The sequence below is a fragment of the Humulus lupulus genome, chromosome 6 (assembly GCF_963169125.1).
Source record: "Humulus lupulus chromosome 6, drHumLupu1.1, whole genome shotgun sequence".
NCBI classification, from domain to species: Eukaryota; Viridiplantae; Streptophyta; class Magnoliopsida; order Rosales; family Cannabaceae; genus Humulus; species Humulus lupulus.
In genome coordinates this window covers 1814719-1835173 of record NC_084798.1, presented here as the reverse complement: position 1 = coordinate 1835173, position 20455 = coordinate 1814719, and the positions used below count along the sequence as shown (strand labels likewise).

General features: G+C 27.1%; 1 protein-coding gene across 1 annotated transcript; it reads right to left on the bottom strand.

Moving 5' to 3' along the window:
- Positions 1 to 235: 235 nt before the first annotated feature.
- On the bottom strand, positions 236 to 17248 carry LOC133781370 (uncharacterized). The gene is made up of 8 exons (XM_062220343.1): positions 14399 to 17248; positions 13517 to 14011; positions 11138 to 11575; positions 8646 to 9050; positions 6081 to 6485; positions 5582 to 5986; positions 1053 to 1622; positions 236 to 473 (listed from the first exon to the last, which is right to left on the bottom strand). The coding sequence occupies exons 1-8, from the start codon at positions 17111 to 17113 to the stop codon at positions 423 to 425; spliced, it is 5484 nt and encodes a 1827-aa protein (XP_062076327.1). The 5' UTR covers positions 17114 to 17248; the 3' UTR covers positions 236 to 422.
- Positions 17249 to 20455: the final 3207 nt, after the last annotated feature.

The window sequence follows — 20455 nt, the reverse complement described above, 5'->3', positions numbered from 1 at the left end:
AAGTAAAATGAAATGATCATAAAAAAATTTAATGATGAAGTGTCATTATCTATCCACCAAACTAATTTTTATTTATTTATAATCATGCAAATAGAAGTTTATAAAATGTAAAACACCACTCAAATTAATAAATATTTATTTATCAATAGAAAAAGAAATTATTCATTTGGAAATCACATTCTATTATTATTATATGTAAAAGTTGTGTGAATTATGATTTGATGGTAAACCCATAAACTTTTGAAGCTTAATGCTTAATTAAACAAAGTGCCACCACCCAAAAGAGTTTCAATTTTACAGTACCAAACATTTAATTGAAACAAGTATTTTTATTCTATTCTATTCTATGGAAATGTTTTCATTTTCCATGAGAAAGAATTTATTAAAAGTATTTTAGCATTATTCTAGCTTCTCTGATTGCATTAACAAGCTTTAGCTGCTGCTTTCTCAAGTTCTTCAAGTGTCTTTGAGATCTGCCCAACAACCAAATACCACAAAGATTATCCAACAGTGTTTAGTCATGTTTAGATTATCCAAACAATGTTTAGTTATGTTCAAAAAACAAAAAAGAGCTTTTTAAAAGCACATATCTTTAGCTTAAGACCATAGTTGATATTAAATACAAAAAAAAAAAAAAAAAATTATAATATATTTATATATAAAAAATACAAACAAATTATAAAAGTGTATAGTTTTACAGAAAGAAACTACCATTAATAATTACCTGGTTGAAAAGATAGAAGAAACTTAATTAGGATAATGTTTCTTCATTATCATCATCATGATCCTAATGAACAAATTAATATCATAAAATCACAACTCATTATACAAATTGACATGAATATTTAATAAACAATGAAAAGCTAGGTATGCATATATTACATCAATTAAAAGAAAAAGGTATAAGATAAATTAATGAAATGCTATGCTTAATTAACTCTCTTAAATTAAATAGCTAACAATTAAGTATAACTGAAATTTAACAGCAAACAAAACATTAAAATATATACAAGATTCATATGTAGTAAATAAATGAATGGATAGTTAATTACCATTTCTTGAACGAATAAATGTCGTAATCCCAAATCAGAATCATCTTCCAAAAGTTGTTTTCTTATGGTTGTATTAAGATCTTTCTCCAAGATTTTTAATTTATTGTCAACCGTGATTGTCAATGATGTAGAGGTAATTATGACTCCATGTGAAAATCTCTTTATCTTTGGGCAATTAGCCAAAGATAAACATGTCAAATTTGGGAAACTCATAACTCTATTTCCTGAGTAGAAGCTTTTGAGACTTGGTAATTCCTTAAGATCTAATGTCTCCAGTCTCTGAAAAACTAAGTGATGGTATTCAGTCTCTGCTTCTATTTGGCTTTTCTCATCATGATTATAATAATCTCGGTTCCCAAACACATGATTCGGCATATCAGTCACTATTATTGCATTTCTTCTACCACCATTTGATTCCTCATCACTGACTATTACCTCTACTATGTTCTCACATCCCCATACCCATAATGTCTCTAGTTGTACAAGACTTCGAGCCATGGCAGATGATAAGAGATACTTGATATTATTACAATTCCAAACAATCAACTCTTTTAAATTGGGAAATGCAATCTGAAAATAAAACAAATAGAATTACACACATGCATTACTACTCACCTCACTTCAAGAATAATGAGACTATAAGAAATATAATTACATTACTAAACAAAAATTTCTATATTGACTGCTGGAGACTCAATTAACGTTCAAGTGTCATCAATTATTCATGATGCATTTAACATGATGCTTAAAGAAATTATTCATGTATGCATTTAACATGCCATATATAATTAGTTTAATTTATTACATGTTTTCAATCATTTTTACTGAGTCACATTTTGTAGTAAAAATTAAATTGAGTACCCATTTTTATCTAGCATGTTTAATTTTTACCCAATTTTTAAAACTTTTTCATTTATACCCAAATTTTTAATCTATCTCCCCATAATACCCTTTTTCATTTATTTGATATATTATTTCCTATATGATCACAGAGACAAAAGAATCTTTTCTAAAGTACTAATCCATAATTTTATTTTTCATTATTTTTTGCACAAATATATAAATATTTTGGGATTAAGAATAAATTTAGTAATAATAATCTATTACTTTAATATTTATAAAATATTAGTGATAATAAAGGTGTGAAAGCGTGTGAATTTGTTAAAGTTCATGTCAATGATCATGGACATATTAGATGCTCCTGCCTGAATTTTATTCAACTATCATTTTTTTATTAGACGATTTAAAATACTTTTAAAATTTAAACCATTAGTCACTAATTCTTAAAATTTAAATTCCTAGTCTTAAAATTTAAACCACATGACTTCAATACAAACCAAGTTTCTTTAAACTATTTAGCATAATGTCTAAAATCTAAACCAAAATTTTTAAAAATTTAAACCACAAGACTTAAAATTTAAACCACTAGGCTTGAAATTTAACCACTAAGTTTAAAATTTAAATTACTAGGCTTAAAATTTAAATCACTATATTTAAAATATAAAGCAAGTCTCTTTAAACTATATATCATAATGTCTAAAATCTAAACTAAAATCTTTAAAAATTTAAACAAGATTTAAAATTTAAATCACAAGACTTAATATTAAATCATTAGGCTTAAAATTTATACCACAATCCTTAAATAACTTAAAATTTGAAACACAAGGCTTAATTGTCATCAAATTTAAACCACAAGGTTTAAAATTAATCCACTAAGCTTAAAATATAATCAAAGTACTTTAAACTATAATTTAAAGTTATATAGCATAATGTGTAAAATCTAAACCAAAATCTTAAAATATTTCAACCACAAAGCTTAAATAGCTTAGAATTTAAATCACATGGCTTAAATCGCTTAAAATTTAAATCACTAGACTAAAGTGACATAAATTTTAAAACACTACACTTAAAATTTAAACCACTAAGCTTAAAATTTAAACTGTTAGGCTTAAAATTTAAACCATAAGACTTAAAATTTAAAATTAAACAACTAGGCTAAAAATTTAAACTGCTAGTCTTAAACTTTAAACCACTAGATTTAAAATTTAAACCAAAATTATTAAAATTTAAATCGCTATGCTTAAAATTTAAATCACTGGACTTAAAATTTAAATTACTAGGCTCACTAAGTTTAAAATTTAAACTGCTAAACTTAAATGACTTAAAATTTAAACCACTAAGCTTAAAATTTAAGCTACTAGACTTCAATGTCTTAAAATTTAAATCGCTAGCCTTAAATCGCTTAAAATTCATAAACTACTAAGCTTAAATAACTTCAAATTTAAACCAAGTCTATTTAAATTATAATTTTAAAAAAATATATCCGTATAACTGTAAATAATATTATTTGAACTTGTTGTTATACCAAATATATAAAACTACCATGTTATTTGAACTTGTTGGTCCTAAAAAAAATTGCACATTTCTAAATTGGTTTCAAATGTCCCACACAAAAAAATTGGTTTCAAGTAATATTATTTATAGTACAATTTAGAAATGTGATGGTGATTGCATTTGAACAAATTAGGTGTCTTTTTTTAAAGGAATAAAAAAAAATCAAATTTTGTATGTAATATTTAGCTTCCGAAATTATTATTTCCCCGGCAAAAGAAAAACGAAAAAACATTTAAGAAATTAATTACAAAATAAAAATTAGACCGGTAAAAAGTAGTTCTCAAAACATATATAGCAATAATATTATTTTCAAAAATGAAAACCACAAGAGTCCAATTTATTGAACAGGCTTTCTCCATTCATTTTGTTTTAAAATGCTCTTTTTTTTACCGTACTTCATTTATATTACAATAAAAAATTAAACAAAAAAAAGAGTACATTTTCTTTTAAAAAAAAATCTCAACCTGTCAATAGGTTAAAAGTTATTATTTTTAAAAAAAAAAATAGAGAAGAAATGAAGCATGGCTGGCTCTATAGCGTGTGGCGATATTATATATTTGGTGAGGTTTTCTATTATTTAGGTCATGTTGGTTAAGGGTATTTTTGGAAGTGTTGGGATAAAAATGGGTAGAATTAAACTAAATATATTTAGTGACTAATTTTAGTTAAGTACTCATTAAAATTATTCCCAATTTGTAAGACAATCGTGTAACCAATTTTTTTTATATTTTTCTAATAGCATATGTGTTAGAGATAAAATATAAATAATCTTAATATTCAAATAATACTGGAATATAAAAAATCAAGAATGAAAAATTAAATTCATAAAAAAAATTCAAAATTAAGGGTAAAATTGAACTAATTTTATTAATTTAGGAAATAATTAATAATAGATAAAAGTTTGGAGAAGCAAATTTATATTAAGAGAACTAATTAGGGTAAAAGACTCTAAAGTTGAGGCCCCGCGACCAAGAAGGGGCTAGTGAAAAGTTGAGGCCTCGCACCCTTGGAATTGGAGCTAGAGACTTGTGGGAGGCCAAGAAAAATGGAGAGAAAAAAAAAAGAATTTTAGGGAAGTGTGGGCGTGAGAGATTGAAGTTTTATGTTTTTGTTTATGGTAAAAGTTTTTTTTTATATACATATATATTTTATTGGATTGCCATATTTTCAACTATTTTTTTTTTGGTCAACTTACTATATTTAGTAGCAAAAGTGAAATGCACATAAACATAAGAATTAACTTAATTTTTACCATATCTTTGTAATTGTCTCAAAATTTGTGACTAAAAACACATCACTATACAGATCTTGTTATTAAAAAATCAGTGTCCAAAAGCATTAATTAGTTTAAAATATATTATGGTTGGGTACCAATTTCAATTTACTAATACATTTATTAAATTTTAGGAACAAATTGTATTTAATTATTTTTGTTGTAAGTTTTTTTAACATATTTCTTGATGGTGTAAGTCTTAACTAGCTAGGTCTATTTGTTCCAATTTGTCAAAAACACATAGAATATTCCTACAAATAAGCCATGAATATTTAGTCACATTTAAGTGTATGGCTATATATATTGAATTATTATTAAAATTTTATGAGCCACAACTTATGACTAAATGCTATTTTTTAGTCACAAAATTTATTTAATTGTGATTAAAAGTTGTCTTTAGTCACAAAAAACTTATCTTCTACCTAAACTCTTATATTTTTCTATCAGGCCATCAATATATAAATTTTATTTTTGAAATTAAATTTATATTTCTCAAAATAAAAATAATTACTTATGAAATATTAATTATGTGATTATAATATAGGTAATGAATTTTTAATTAATAGTTTTGGTACGTTAGTTAATTTAAAATTTCAATATTTAACATTTTCATGCATCTTTAAAAAAAAAATTCAACACCATAATGCTCATTTATTCTTGCACAAGTGATTTATGAGAAAGAGAAAAAAATAACATAAAATTTCTATTTTTTAATAAATATATCTATATAAAATAATTTAAATAGTATTTTTAAATAAATTATAAATCAATTAATTTTAGATGCTAAAAATGTAAATCAAGAACTTAATCATAAAAAAATAAAAGATAATTAGTACGAAAGTCAAAGATAATTAAGTATTACCTTGTCATTGAAGAGGCTTTGCTTAGATGTTATCATGATGCCAATTTCTTCACTAACAGGACATGCCCTTGTACCCATGGAATTACTTATAAATTCCTTCAGTTTAGGACAACTCCGTATTTTCAGTTCAGACAACAATGGACATTCAATGCAATCTCCTTCATAAAACTTTATGATGTTTGGAAGATATTCAAGCTGAAGAGATTCCAGTTTTTCAAATATTATTGCTTTGCTTCCACCACCACCTAATTCCTCATCAATGACTATTACCTCTTCTATGTTCTCACATCTAGATACATCTAATATCTCGAGTTGTACAAAACTTCGAGCCATGAAAGATGATAAGATATACTTGACATTGTTACAATGTAAAACACTCAACTCCTTTAAATTGGGAAATGCAATCTGAAAATAAAACAAATAGAATTACACAAATGCATTACTACTCACTTCACTTTAAGAATAATTAGTACGAAAGTCAAAGACAATTAAGTATTACCTTATCATTGAAGAGACTTTGTTTAGATGCTGCCACCGTGCCCATTTCTTCACTAACAGTACATGCCCTTGTACTCATGTTATTACTTATAAATTCCTTTAGTATAGGACAATAATATATGTCCAGTTTAGACAACAATGGACATTCAATGCCTTCTCCTTCACAAAACTTTATAATGTTTGGAAGATTCCTAAGGTTAAGAGATTTTAGTTTTTCAAATATTATTGCTTTGCTTCCATTATCACCTGATTCATCATCACTGACTATTACCTCTTCTATGATCTCACAAAATAATACCTCTAATGTCTTGAGTTGTACAAGACTTCGAGCCATGGCAGATGATAAGAGATACTTGATATTATTACAATTCCAAACAGTCAACTCTTTTAAGTTGGGAAATGCAATCTGAAAATAAAACAAATAGAATTACACACATGCATTACTACTCACTTCACTTTCATTAAGAATAATGAGACTATAAGAAACATAATTACATTACAAAAAAAAAAAACAATTCCTATATTGACTCCTTGGAGACTCAATTAACGTTAAAGTGTCATCAATTAGTTTTCATTTTTTTATATGATGCTTCAAGAAATTATTCATATATGCATTTAACATGCCATATATAACTACTTTAATTTATTACATGTTTTCAATCAATTTTACTAAGTCACATTTTGTAGTAAAAATTAAATTGAATACTCATTTTTATAACAATACTAGTAGTGAAGTCATGCAAGGCATGGACCTGGCACTATAATAAAAAATATACCTTAAATAATATAATTTTAAAAAAATTACATTACAAAATTACATGTGAAATTAAAGATTATTTTTGAAGTTAAAAAATTGTATATGCAAGGTATAAATTTGTATAAAAAAAATCAAATCACATTTTATTTGTATAAAAATATATAACTAGTAGTCAATCCTCCAAGCTATCTATATAAATTTGTAATTAAAACAAAATTATATTCTTAAATATTCAAAAAACTAACCAATTTTAAATGAAATCAAAATTTTAAAGTAAGTGAAATATATTATTGTTTTATTGATAATTTAAATACAATATTATTGCTTTATTATGTCATTTTATTATAAATATTATATAAATTTGATATTTTATATGATACTATAAGTGTGTAATTTATTTCTCATCATCTGTCTCTATATGCAACCCAATAAACATTCTAGAGACTACATTATTAAGTTAGCGTTACTAAGAACAATAAAACTTTAGTGTAATACATTTACAAGCTGAATATATCACTACATTTACTTAAACACATTATGAGTAAAAATAATACTTCTCTACCAAAAATTCATCACTACCTCAGATATCACCATATACATTTACTTACATCCTGATTTATAGTAAGAAGAAATTATAAACAAGTAAAATAAATATAATGAGGTAAAATTTTCAATAAAATTGGTGAATTTAAAACCTAAATATAATATTATTATGGTAAGTAAAATCAAAATATAATAAAATTATGATCATTTAAAGCTTTTCAATTACTTTAATAATTTCTAAATATTATGTTAACAAATAAGACTCATCATCAATTATTATACATCTCCGTGACAACAAATTATATATGATAACATTGGTTGTGCCTATTTCGGTTGATTTGAGAATATTGTATTTTACTATTTTCATCACATGCCTACTGAATAATGTATCTTGAATTACTATTTTTACATTTTTATTCTTCTCAATAAATATATATAATTTATGAGTATTTGGTATAGTAAAATAAAATAAAATATATTGCAGTATATATGCCCTCTCTTTTTATTATTTTTATTCACTAAAAAAATTATTAATTGAATTTCATAATGCATAATTATAATGCAATTAAAAAAATCATTATAATATTGCACAATCTGAAGATTGGACTCCATTATTGAGGTTGACCAAATGCAATTGGAGAGAACATAGTGACTGTGTGAGAGAGAGAGACCTTGAGAGAAAGAGAGAGAGAGGAGAGATGGGGTTTTCAATTATTGCGACAACTGACAGTCTGAGTCACATTTAAGTGTATCACTATAAATAATAAATTATGATTAAAATTTTATGAGCGTGATTAAATTTATCACAAAATAATTTATTTTGTACTTAAACTATTATATTTTTCTATCAAGTCAACAATATATAAATTTTATTTTTGGGATTAAATTTATATTTCTCAAAATAAAAATAAATACTTATGAAATATTAATTATGTGATTATAATATAGGTAATAAATTTTTAATTAATAGTTTTGGTACGTTTGTTAATTTAAAATTTCAATATTTAACATTTTCTTGCATCTTTAAAAATAAATTTCAGCACCATAATGTTCATTTATTCTTGCACAAGTGATTTATGAGAAAGAGAAATAAATAACATAAAATTTCTATTTTTTAATAAATATATCTATATAAAATAATTTAAATAGTATTTTTAAATAAATTATAAATTAATTAATTTTAGATGCTAAAATTGTAAATTAGGAACTTAATCATAAAAAAATAAAAGATAATTAGTACGAAAGTCAAAGACAATTAAGTATTACCTTGTCATTGAAGAGACTTTGTTTAGATGCTGCCACTATGCCCATTTCTTCACTAACAGTACATGCTCTTGTACCCATGGAATTACTTATAAATTCTTTCAGTTTATGGCATTCTCGTATCTCCAGTTTAGACAACAATGGACATTCAATGCCATCTCCTTCACAAAACTTTATGATGTTTGGAAGACATTCAAGCTGAAGAGATTCTAGTTTTTCAAATATTATTGCTTTGCTTCCACCACCACCTGATTCCTCATTACTGTATATTACCTCTTCTATGTTCTCACATCTCTTTACGCTTAATTTCTTGAGTTGTACAAGACTTCGAGCCATGACAGATGATAAGAGATACTTGATATTGTTACAATTCCAAACAGTCAACTCCTTTAAGTTGGGAAATGCAATCTGAAAATAAAACAAATAGAATTACACACATGCATTACTACTCACTTCACTTTAAGAATAATGAGACTATAAGAAACATAATTACATTACTAAAAAAAAACAATTCCTATATTAATTCTATGGAGACTCAATTAACATTCAAGTGTCATCAATTAGTTTTTATGTTTTTACATGATGCTTCAAGAAATTATTCATATATACATTTAACATGCCATATATAATTAGTTTAATTTATTACACGTTTTCAATCATTTTTACTTGGTCAAATTTTGTAGTAAAAATTAAATTGAGTACCCATTCTTATTTAGCATGTTTAATTTTTACCCAATTTTTAAAATCTTTTCATTTATACCCAAAATTTTAAACTATCTCCCCATAATACCCTTTTTCATTTATTTGATATATTATTTCCTATATGATCATAGAGACAAAAGAATCTTTCCTAAAGTACTAATCCATAATATAGGACAGTAGTAGTATTATTTTCTATAATTCTATATATAGAACTACACATTTTTTTAAATTATAAATTATATTTTAGGTTTCTTTTAATAATTATGTGGTGTTTATAAAAATAGATTTTATTATTCTTAACATATTCAATAAAGCTGGGATGAGGTGCGACCAAGAGACTTCCACACAAGTTCTTGGTTAGTTTTAATAGCTGAGATCTATGACTGCACCAAAATCAGCTACATAGCTAATATAAAATTGATATTTTCAACTTATTTAATAAATGTAACGAAATTGTCCAAGATTATAAGACAACATTATTAATTAGTTGTACTCATTTAGTTTAACTAAATGTATAATATATCAAAACGCATGAAAATTATTAATTATGCAAACATGGCATTTTCTTATATGTAATAAAATTAGAGATTGATCAACTTAAACTTAATTTATCCCTAATATTGACATTGACAATGTATGCATTTTCTTACTTAGAATTTGTCCAAATTCTTAGTAATAATATAAATATTTAAATATAGGAAAATCTACAGTGAAACTTCATAAGTAGATATATTTGTAACTAACACATACACTTTATTAGCCAATATTATTTTTAATTTAACAAACATTTTAAAAATCTAAATGATTTAAATAAGTAAATAAAGTGAAAAATAATATTGATAATAAATTATTTGAAATTTAATTTAAAGCTATCATAATTTGAAAGAAAAAAATAGAAATTCGTTAACTATGATAATTAAAAATTCACTTAAGAAACTTAAATTTTATAGTTAAAATAAAACAAAACTAATTAAGTTAAAAGTCCAAAAAATGTTGATTCATCACATTTTATTTTTTCAAACTATAATTTTAATTTTTAATGTCATCAAGCCGAATGTCATTTTGATTTTTTTAGATTTCACATAATTTTTGTATATATTATAAACTGCCTTTGAGGTTTTTTTTTTAATGATTATGTGAAGTCTTTAAAATAGATTGGATGATTTTGAAATATATAATAAACTCAATATTATTAATCCTTGGTTTGTTTTAATGGCAAAGATCTATGACCGTACCATAATATATGTTACTCAGTTAATTTTTTTACGTATTTACATATAAGAAAAAAAATTAATTAGGGAGTTTCACCTCAAATTTTCTTATGTATAAAAAAAAGTATGAAAAAACTTATAAATACAAAATAACCTAAAATAGAAATAGTTGAAATGAATCCACATGCAACAATCAATCAATCAAATATAACACCTACCTTAAAAATATCATAATTGAAAAGAAAGGAAAATCTAAACTACAAAATATGAACTTAATAAATAGTGGTGTCATTTTATCCAAGTAATTTTTTGTTATATATATATAACAAAATGATTGGCACACTTCTAAATTGCACCTAAAAGTTACACAGGATGCAATTAAAAATATGGTGTGGACCCACTTAAAAATATATATGGTTGAGATTAATTACACAGCGTAGCGTGTAATTTTGATGTGCAATATGAGAGTATGTATAGCATTGCTCATAAGGAATTTCAAAAAAAACTTTATTTCATGTGTTTATAAAAAAAGTGATACTTAAATTAGATATTTATTGTACGTTAAATTAATTAAAGAGTTACCTTTTCATTGAAGAAAGGTTCTGCTGGTATAAGCTGGTTCACTTCCTTGCGACAGTCTTTTATTATTAACTTTGATAGCAGTGGAAATTCCATACAAGAATCTGTAGTACAAAATCTTTGGAGGGCTGAAAGCTCATCAAGCTCAATAGATTCTAATTTAGAGAATAATATCCTTTCCAACCGAGATTCTTCTTCTCCAAATTTCTTTGTAGTCACACATATGTCTTCCATTGCCTTACAATTACCCACTATTAAGCTTTTCAGGTTTACAAAACATTGAGCAAGAGTAAAAGAGAACATATATTTTAAATTATGGCAGCTTTCAACTTCTAAACTTGTTAAGTTTTGCATGTAAGAATTTGATAGAAGTTGTTCTGCCCATAACTTTTCTATATTCAGTTCCTCCAAACTTAATATCTTCAAGTTAGCAAATGAAACCTGCAAGTACCAATATATGTAATAATTTAATTTAATTAATATATAATACTTGGAAAAAATAGCTGAAGGAAAATTGATTAATTATTAAAAATGTGTATGCATGAAACTTAAAATTGATATTTTAAATCTATTTTCATTTGGAATATATTTTTATTTTTAAACACCTGGTGCATGCTTATAAAAGAAAAGAGTTAGAATATATAATATATGAATTAGAGACTCATCAATCCAAACTTTATACGTGGAATATTGACACTAAAGTTGTATGAAAAAGATAATTACGTAGATTCACATAAATTAATAACACATATCAACAAAATAAAAGAAGAGATACAAACATAAAATAGCTTATTTTAGCTATACAGTCATAAAAAATTCAGAAATAATAGAGGTACCACTTGATAACTACATACACTTTTTTTAAAATTATAAATCATATTTTAGGCTTCTTTTAATGATTATGTGGTGTTTTTAAAAATAGATTTTATTATTCTTAACATATTCAATAAATGTAACAAAATTAGCTAATATAAAATTGATATTTTCAACTTATTTAATAAATGTAACGAAATTGTCCAAGATTATAAGACAACATTATTAATTAGTTGTACTCATTTAGTTTAACTAAATGTATAATATATCAAAACGCATGAAAATTATTAATTATGCAAACATGGCATTTTCTTATATGTAATAAAATTAGAGATTGATCAACTTAAACTTAATGCATTTTCTTACTTAGAATTTGTCCAAATTCTTAGTAATAATATAAATATTTAAATATAGGAAAATCTACGGTGAAACTTCATAAGTAGATATATTTGCAACTTAAATAACTACGTAAATTTTTTCAACGGAAATGCTACCACATATACTTTATTAGCCAATATTATTTTTAATTTATCAAACATTTTAAAAATCTAAATGATTTAAATAAGTAAATAAAGTAAAAAATAATATTAATAATAAATTATATGAAATTTAATTTAATACTATCATAATTTGAAAGAAAAAAAATAGAAATTTGTTAACTATGATAATTAAAAATTCACTTAAGAAACTTAAATTTTATAGTTAAAATAAAACAAAACTAATTAAGTTAAAAGTATGTTGATTCATCACATTTTATTTTTTCAAACTATAATTTCAATTTTTAATGTCATCAAGCCGAATGTCATTTTAATTTTTTTTAGATTTCACATAATTTTTGTATATATTATAAACTGCCTTTGAGGTATTTTTTTTAATGATTATGTGAAGTCTTTAAAATAGATTTGATGATTTCGAAATATATAATAAACTCAATATGATTTGGGATAAGGTGTTACCATGTATCTTCCACACTAATCCTTAGTTTGTTTTAATGGCAAAGATCTATGACCGCACCATAATATATGTTACTCAAGTTAAATTTTTTACGTATTTACATATAAGAAAAAAAATTAATTAGGGAGTTTCACCTCAAATTTTCTAATGTATAAAAATAAGTATGAAAATACTTATAAATACAAAATAACCTAAAATAGAAAATAGTTGAAATGAATCCACATGCAACAATCAATCAATCAAATATAACACCTACCTTACAAATATCATAATTGGAAAGAAAGGAAAATCTAAACTACAAAATATGAACCTAATAAATAGTCGTGTCATTTTATCCAAGTAATTATATATATATATATAAATGAATGAGAAATGATTGGCACACTTCTAAATTGCACACAAAAGTTACACAGGATGCAATTGGTGTGGACCCACTTAAGAATATATATGGTTGAGATTAATTACAAAGTGTAGTGTGTAATTTTGATGTGCAATATGAGAGTATGTTTGGCATTGCTCATAAGGAATTTCAGAAAAACTTTATTTCATGTGTTTATAAAAAAAGTGATACTTAAATTAGACATTTATTGTACGTTAAATTAATTAAAGAGTTACCTTTTCATTGAAGAAAGGTTGTGCTGATACAAGCTGGTTCACTTCCTTGTGGTCAACAAATACTTGTATTGATATGGTTGAAGAGCTAACAAATGTCTTGAGTTTTGGACAGTCTTTTATTGTTAACTCTAATAGCTGTGGAAATTCCATACAAGAATCTGTAGCGCAAAATCTTTGGAGGGCTGAAAGCTTATCAAGCTCAATAAATTCTAATTTAGGGAACAAAATCCTTTCCAACCGAGATTCTTCTTCTCCAAATTTCTTTGTAGTCACACATATGTCTTCCATTGCCTTACAATTACCCACTTTTAAGCTTTCCAGGTTTACAAAACATTGAGCAAGAGTAAAAGAGAACATATATTTTAAATTATGGCAGCTTTCAACTTCTAAACTTGTTAAGTTTTGCATGTAAGAATTTGATAGAAGTTGTTCTGCCCATAACTTTTCTATATTCAGTTCCTCCAAACTCAATATTTCCAAGTTAGCAAATGAAACCTGCAAGTACCAGTATATGTAATAATTTAATTTAATTAATATATAATACTTGGAAAAAATAGCTGAAGGAAAATTGATTAATTATTAAAAATGTGTATGCACGAAACTTAAAATTGATATTTTAAATCTATTTTCATTTGGAATATGTTTTAATTTTTAAACACCTGGTGCATGCTTATAAAAGGAAAGAGTTAGAATATATATATGAATTAGAGACTCATCAATCCAAACTTTATACGTGGAATATTGACACTAAAGTTGTATGAAAAAGATAATTACGTAGATTCACATAAATTAATAACACATATCAACAAAATAAAAGAAGAGATACAAACATAAAATAGCTTATTTTAGCTAGTATTATATAATGACTAAAAAGAGTTGTACCGTATCATTGAATAAAGATTTTGAATAATCTACTAATGAAGACTCGCCAGTTGTCTTCAGCTTGGAGAAGTAAAAGTGGGCAAACTTTGGTAGAGAATGTAGAAACAAGGAGCGTAATTGAAAAGACTCATCAATGTTATGGGAAGCTTCATCATCGCCTTCATTTTCTCTCCCATGGCTGACTATCTCTTCCATCATCACACATTCTTCTACTCTAATCTCATGAAGTAGTTTGGTGACGGACAAAGGGAACAAATTCTTTAATCTACCACAATTCTGCACTTCCACCTTTCTCAATTCATTGAAGGAGCCTGTTGGGAGTTTGCCATGACATATCCTTTCCAAGCTTGTTAACTGTATAAGCCTCAGATGCTTTAATCTAGGAAAACCATCTTTATCAAGATCATGAACAACATTGGTGACATCCACTAATCTCTCTAGTGATAAACATTCTGACCTTTTAATTAATGATTGAAGTCCAGATGCATTTATTTCATTCATATTTGAGAGATTTAGCAGCTCCAAACACCTTGAAAATTCATTATACCAGCTGTATTCATCTCCAATAGATACTCGGTATCTCTCCAACTTTTCACTAAATAACTTCTCTGGCAAAATATTTTCACTTGCTACGGACAAATATAAAACTGTCAGTAGTTGCAAACTCTTTATCTCAATAAGACTGACATTTCTTCTTTCTTTCATACTGCCCTCTTCAATCTCCCATCCCTCAAACCTTTCTGGCAGATAGAGCTCTTCCATTTGTGTCAAATTTGAAATGACATTTGGCTCGATGACTTTTAAACCATTACATCTTTGTAGATCTAGCAGTTGCAAATGCCGCAGTTGTCCTATTTCTTTTGGCAACAGCTTAATGAAATGAGACCAAGAGAGATCAAGAACTTTTAAATTCTTCAATTCACCAATCACAGCTATGTCTTCAAGAGAAGAACCACGTAGACATAATGTTTGGAGATTTTGAAGCAAATGAAAGGATGCTGGTAATGATTCTAGTCTTGTATAATCCATAATCAAAGCTTCAAGTTTCTTAGTTTGTTCAAAAAAGTCGACTGGAATTGATTGGATAGATCTACCAGATAGAAGAAGCAACTTTAACGTAGGACATTCCAATTTTTCAGGGAGCTTATTTAAATCATCATAGTCAAGAAAGGAAATTGCATTAGACGCTTTATGTCTTTCAAGCAAAACAAATTCCTCATACGTAGTAGCACTAGTAATGCTATTCATCCTATGTTCATCTTCCTTTGCAATTAATATGCAAACATCGCGAATAACATCGTGCATCTTCACATAACTTTTACTCCTACCATCCAGCAACAGACAATGAGATTTCAATTTATCAACCAATGAATACACCCTATTCCTTGCCTCTTTCACTGTGTTGACACCTTGAAGCAAGCGACAACCCACACTGTATCTCATCAGGTCTTCCACTTCTATTTCTGCATCTTCTTTATGTAAAGCACAAAGCAATAGTAATGATTTGGCCTCCTCATGAATTCCAAGAAAATCGTAACTCAACCTAATACTCAAGTAGACTTTCTCATCCATTCCCTCGATCACCATGAAGCCCGAACTCCGTAGTCGATGCAATGCATCCTGCCATATGAACAATTCCATATTGCATTTCAAAGCATGTGCCACTGTAGCAATGGAAACTGGTAGGCCCGCACATTCCGCAACAATTTGGCATGCCAAAGATTTGTAATCTGCATTTTCAACTATTTCTCCAATGATTTTCTTAAACAAACTTGTAGCTTCCAATGGGTCTAAAGGTTGAAGAAAGAACACATTACTCTCAGCAACACCCATTGAGTTGCGTAAAACATGTCGAGTTCTAGAGGTTAGTAGCATCTGGCACTCGTCGTGGATTCCAATTTCTTTTAGATTGAGTTCCTTCCAAATGTCGTCAAGAATTAACAGAATCTTATTTTCTGGCTTCAATCGTTGCTTAAGAAGTGTTGCTCGCTTGCCCTTAGTGTTATCTGTTTTGCCAAACTCTAGCTCAAGCATATCAGCAATATGTTGTTGAATCGCTTCTTCATTAGGTGTTTGGGAAATAGTTATGATAACCACCTTACTAAATAACTTATCTTTCACAACTTGTCTAGCAATTTCATTGGCAAGCATAGTTTTGCCAATTCCAGCCATTCCATGCAAGCCTATCCTGCTTCTGTTAGCATCCCCTACAGCTGTCATTATGCTCGCTAGAATTCCCTTCCTTGAATCAAAAGTCTTGTAGCCTTTGGTTATTGCAGAGTAACTTTCTTGCCGATGAAGACGATAAGAAATTTGTATCCCGTCAAATTTCTTTTTGTCCACTGCGCATACTTCGGTTGACATCTTCTTTGCTTTCCTACTGAATTGATGTCGCATCACCAAATGCAAAACGGATCCACAAGAAGAACATTCAGCCTTTGCATGGTCTCCATGGCTAAGAAACGTTTCAGCCTCCAAGGATATTTCATCAACGTTGTTCAGCCAGTTTTGAACATCAGCTTCAATTTCTTCACAATTATTTCTAGCTTCGTCGACACGATGTTGCAGTCTTTCTCTGGTATCCTTCAAATCTTGCATTCGAATTTTGAGGTTATATACATTGGCTGAGTAGCGAAACAGATAACCCAACTGTCGACCCACTGGTGCCACTGTATACTCTGCTATTTTGGCGGCAACTGAAATAACAATTTCCATGCTAGCAATTGGCTTGTACTACTACTTTGTTACTGAATTAAGTTCAATAACAACAACAACAAATTAATACAATAATATGATATATATATTAAGAAATTGGAAAAATAGAGCAAAACCAGTTCTTTCAACAGGAAGGCACGCACCTGATCAGTAGCTTGGACAATTAACACCAACCTTTCTTTTTCTTTTGTCTTTTCACAATAAGAGAAATTTAGTAGCAAAGTAGGAATGTGTTTTTAGCAGCAGAGCACAGCGCAGGGGAATACAAAAGCCAGAAGAAAAGTCGTGATGCTTCTTCGTCTTCTTTCAATAAAAAAAGTTCAGAATTTAATTGAGTGCCCAAATTTGGTTTGATGAGTTTGATCTGCAAAAGGTAACAATAAGAGTAAACGGTAAAAGTATTTTATTTAACAAATGATAAGGAAATGAGCATAGGGAACAATGAAGAGAATAACAGCTTCACTAAAGACTAGTGTTTTTTGTAATACAATGAAGAGAACGAAAAAACGATTGGGATTAAAATGACTACTGAAAACTGAAACCCAGGAGGTGAAAATGGTAGCCATATTGAAAGAGAAAGAAGAAGATGAGACTTAGAATGTTTTGTTTTTACATGTAAAAAAAGGAGCAAGTGAAGTGACAAGAAAAAAGGAAAACTATTAATTAGAATATATATTGTTTTTAATATTAAACATAAAAAATTAAAGAAAATAAAACAATGTTACATAAATATTATCAAATAAAATACATATGGAACACAGATTTTCTTCGTATAGGTGGGTGCTTTTACTATACTATTCAACGTTATTTGATATAACTGCTGTGTAATCAAACCAAAGTAGGAATGTTTTTTACCAAAGTCAGAAGAAAAGTCTTGATGCTTCTTCTTCCTCTTTTAATCGGAAAAGTTGAGAATTTAATTGAGTTTGAGTTTGATCTGCAAAAAGTAACCATAAGACTAAACGTAAATTATTTTATTTAACAAATGAGAAGCAGGTAAGGAAACGAGCATAATAAGAAATAATGTACCTGAAAACTCATATGAGAGAGAGATTACTTTTTTTTTCAAGATCAATTCAAAGCAAATAAAATAGCAGCTTCACTAAAGACTAATTTTTTTAAGTACAAATGAAGAGAAAGAGAATGGAATAAAAAACGCTTGGAATTGGAATGACTATTGAAAAATCAAATGCAAGAGAAACAGAGAGATTGGATTTTTTTTTTTTTCAAGAACAAATAGCAGCTTCACTAAAACTATTGTTTTTTTTTTTTTTGGGAATAGAACAAGATTGGAATTAGAATGACTACTGAAAACTCAAATGTAGGTAATGAAAAGAGAGAGAGAGAATGGATTTTTTTTTTTTCAAGAACAAATAGCAGCTTCACTAAGACTATTGTTTTTTTTTTTTTTTGGGAATAGAACAAGATTGGAATTAGAATGACTACTGAAAACTCAAACGCAGGAGGTGAAAGGGGTTGCTATAATGAAAGAGAAAGAAGAAGAAGATGATGATGATGATGATGATGATGATGATGATGATGATGATGATGAACTCTCAGAATTTCAAGTGAGAAAGAAAGTAAAGTTTGAAAATGCTAATTTTCATATTCGTTGAAATGCAATTCATTCACAGAATGACTATTATTTGGTTTATACTTTTTGCATTGTGTTTTTGGCTTTATATTTTGGATAATATATTTTAATAAATTATTTTTTGATTTTGTATTTTATAAAATGGTCCAAATAAAATCTTAAACTCTATTTTAATTAAAATTTTCAAAATTAATATTACAAATAATTCACAAAATTAATAATTCAAAACAAAAATATAATTATTTTACTTAAGGGATAATTGTGGCATAAGTACCCAATGTTTGGGTTTTGTACGCGGCATAGACCCAATGTTTATTTTTAGTGGCAAAAGTACCCAAAGTTAGTAAAACTGTAATTCTGTCAGTCTCCTCCGTTAGACTCCGTTAGGCAGACACGTGTCACGTTTTTATTGGTCCAAATCATAATTATTTTTAAGCATTGGGTACTTATGCCGCAAATATCCCTAATATATTATTGAGTTGGACCAATCACGAAGTGACACGTGTTGGTCCAGTCATCATAAAACGGAACCTAACGGATGAGGCTGACGGAATTACAGTTTTACTGACTTTGGGTACTTTTGCCACTAAAAATAAACATTGGGTCTATGCCGCGTACAAAACTCAAACATTGGGTACTTATGCCGCAAATATCCCTTTACTTTATGTTGTTATATTCAATTTTCGTTTTAATAATTTTATAAAATATTAAGTCCAAAATATTTTTAAAAAATATTGAATTAAAATAGATAATGAAAAAAAATATAAGTCCAAAAATGTATAAAGACTTATTATTTTGATCACACATTGTCGACCACTCATATTATTACACCACAATAATGCTCGCCATTTTAATCAATAAAATAAATAAATAAATTATTATATGTCATTTGATGAATAATATTTAATATATTATTAGAGTTCAATAATTGTCAGCATTTTACTGGTCACTCCATCACTTCATCTTATCTCATTTTTCTTCCTCATAATTATTAACGACATGTAATATCAAATGTGAATTAGAGTTATTTGATGAGATATAACTAATTAATGTACCAATAAATTTCTAATGTTCTCAGCATTTACCACTTTTTTTTTTCATTTGAAATCATTTAAAATATATACTAAATGAATTTAAATTAATATCATAAAGATTAATTAATTAATATTTATAGCTGTTAATTTAGAATATATGCTGTTTTTAATATTTAACTTAAAAAATAAAACAATGTTGCATGTATATATATATATATCAAATCAAAAACGTATGTAACACAGATTTTTCTTGTCTGTTATGATATTTTTAACAATGTCTGTAATAAATGTGGAATATTATTAGTATAGGTGGGTGGGTATATGATCATGATATTTAACTATCTTACTTAAATGTGGTAGCTGTACAGGTGGGTGGCAAGTAATCAAATTGACTTTTAATTATTTGATGTTGAAAATTTTGGACAAATATAATATGTACATTTATAGTACTTAGTATTACAGCCACACATGCAGATCGGGCTGATCGATATATCAAGCTCGAGGACGCGATTGTCAATGAAGGAAAATAGCCAACAAAAGACAAGAGGCCTAAGGAAGAACCCACCAACGGGTCGGAAAAACCCAATAGCAAAGGCAACGGAAATAGCAATGGTAGGAACAGTGAAAATCGGGCGAACAATGAACCCTCAGCTTTTGAGAGTAAACGCCCCAAAGGCAGTCGATACGAAATTTCCAAGAATTTAATTTGATTGA

Coding starts and splice junctions, on each gene's coding strand:
- LOC133781370 (XM_062220343.1), bottom strand. CDS start 17,113: ATGGAAATTGTTATTTCAGTTGCCGCCAAAATAGCAGAGTATACAGTG. Junction 11,576..13,516: donor AACCTTTCTTCAATGAAAAG/GTAACTCTTTAA, acceptor TGGTACTTGCAG/GTTTCATTTGCTAACTTGAA. Junction 6,486..8,645: donor AAAGTCTCTTCAATGACAAG/GTAATACTTAAT, acceptor TTTTATTTTCAG/ATTGCATTTCCCAACTTAAA.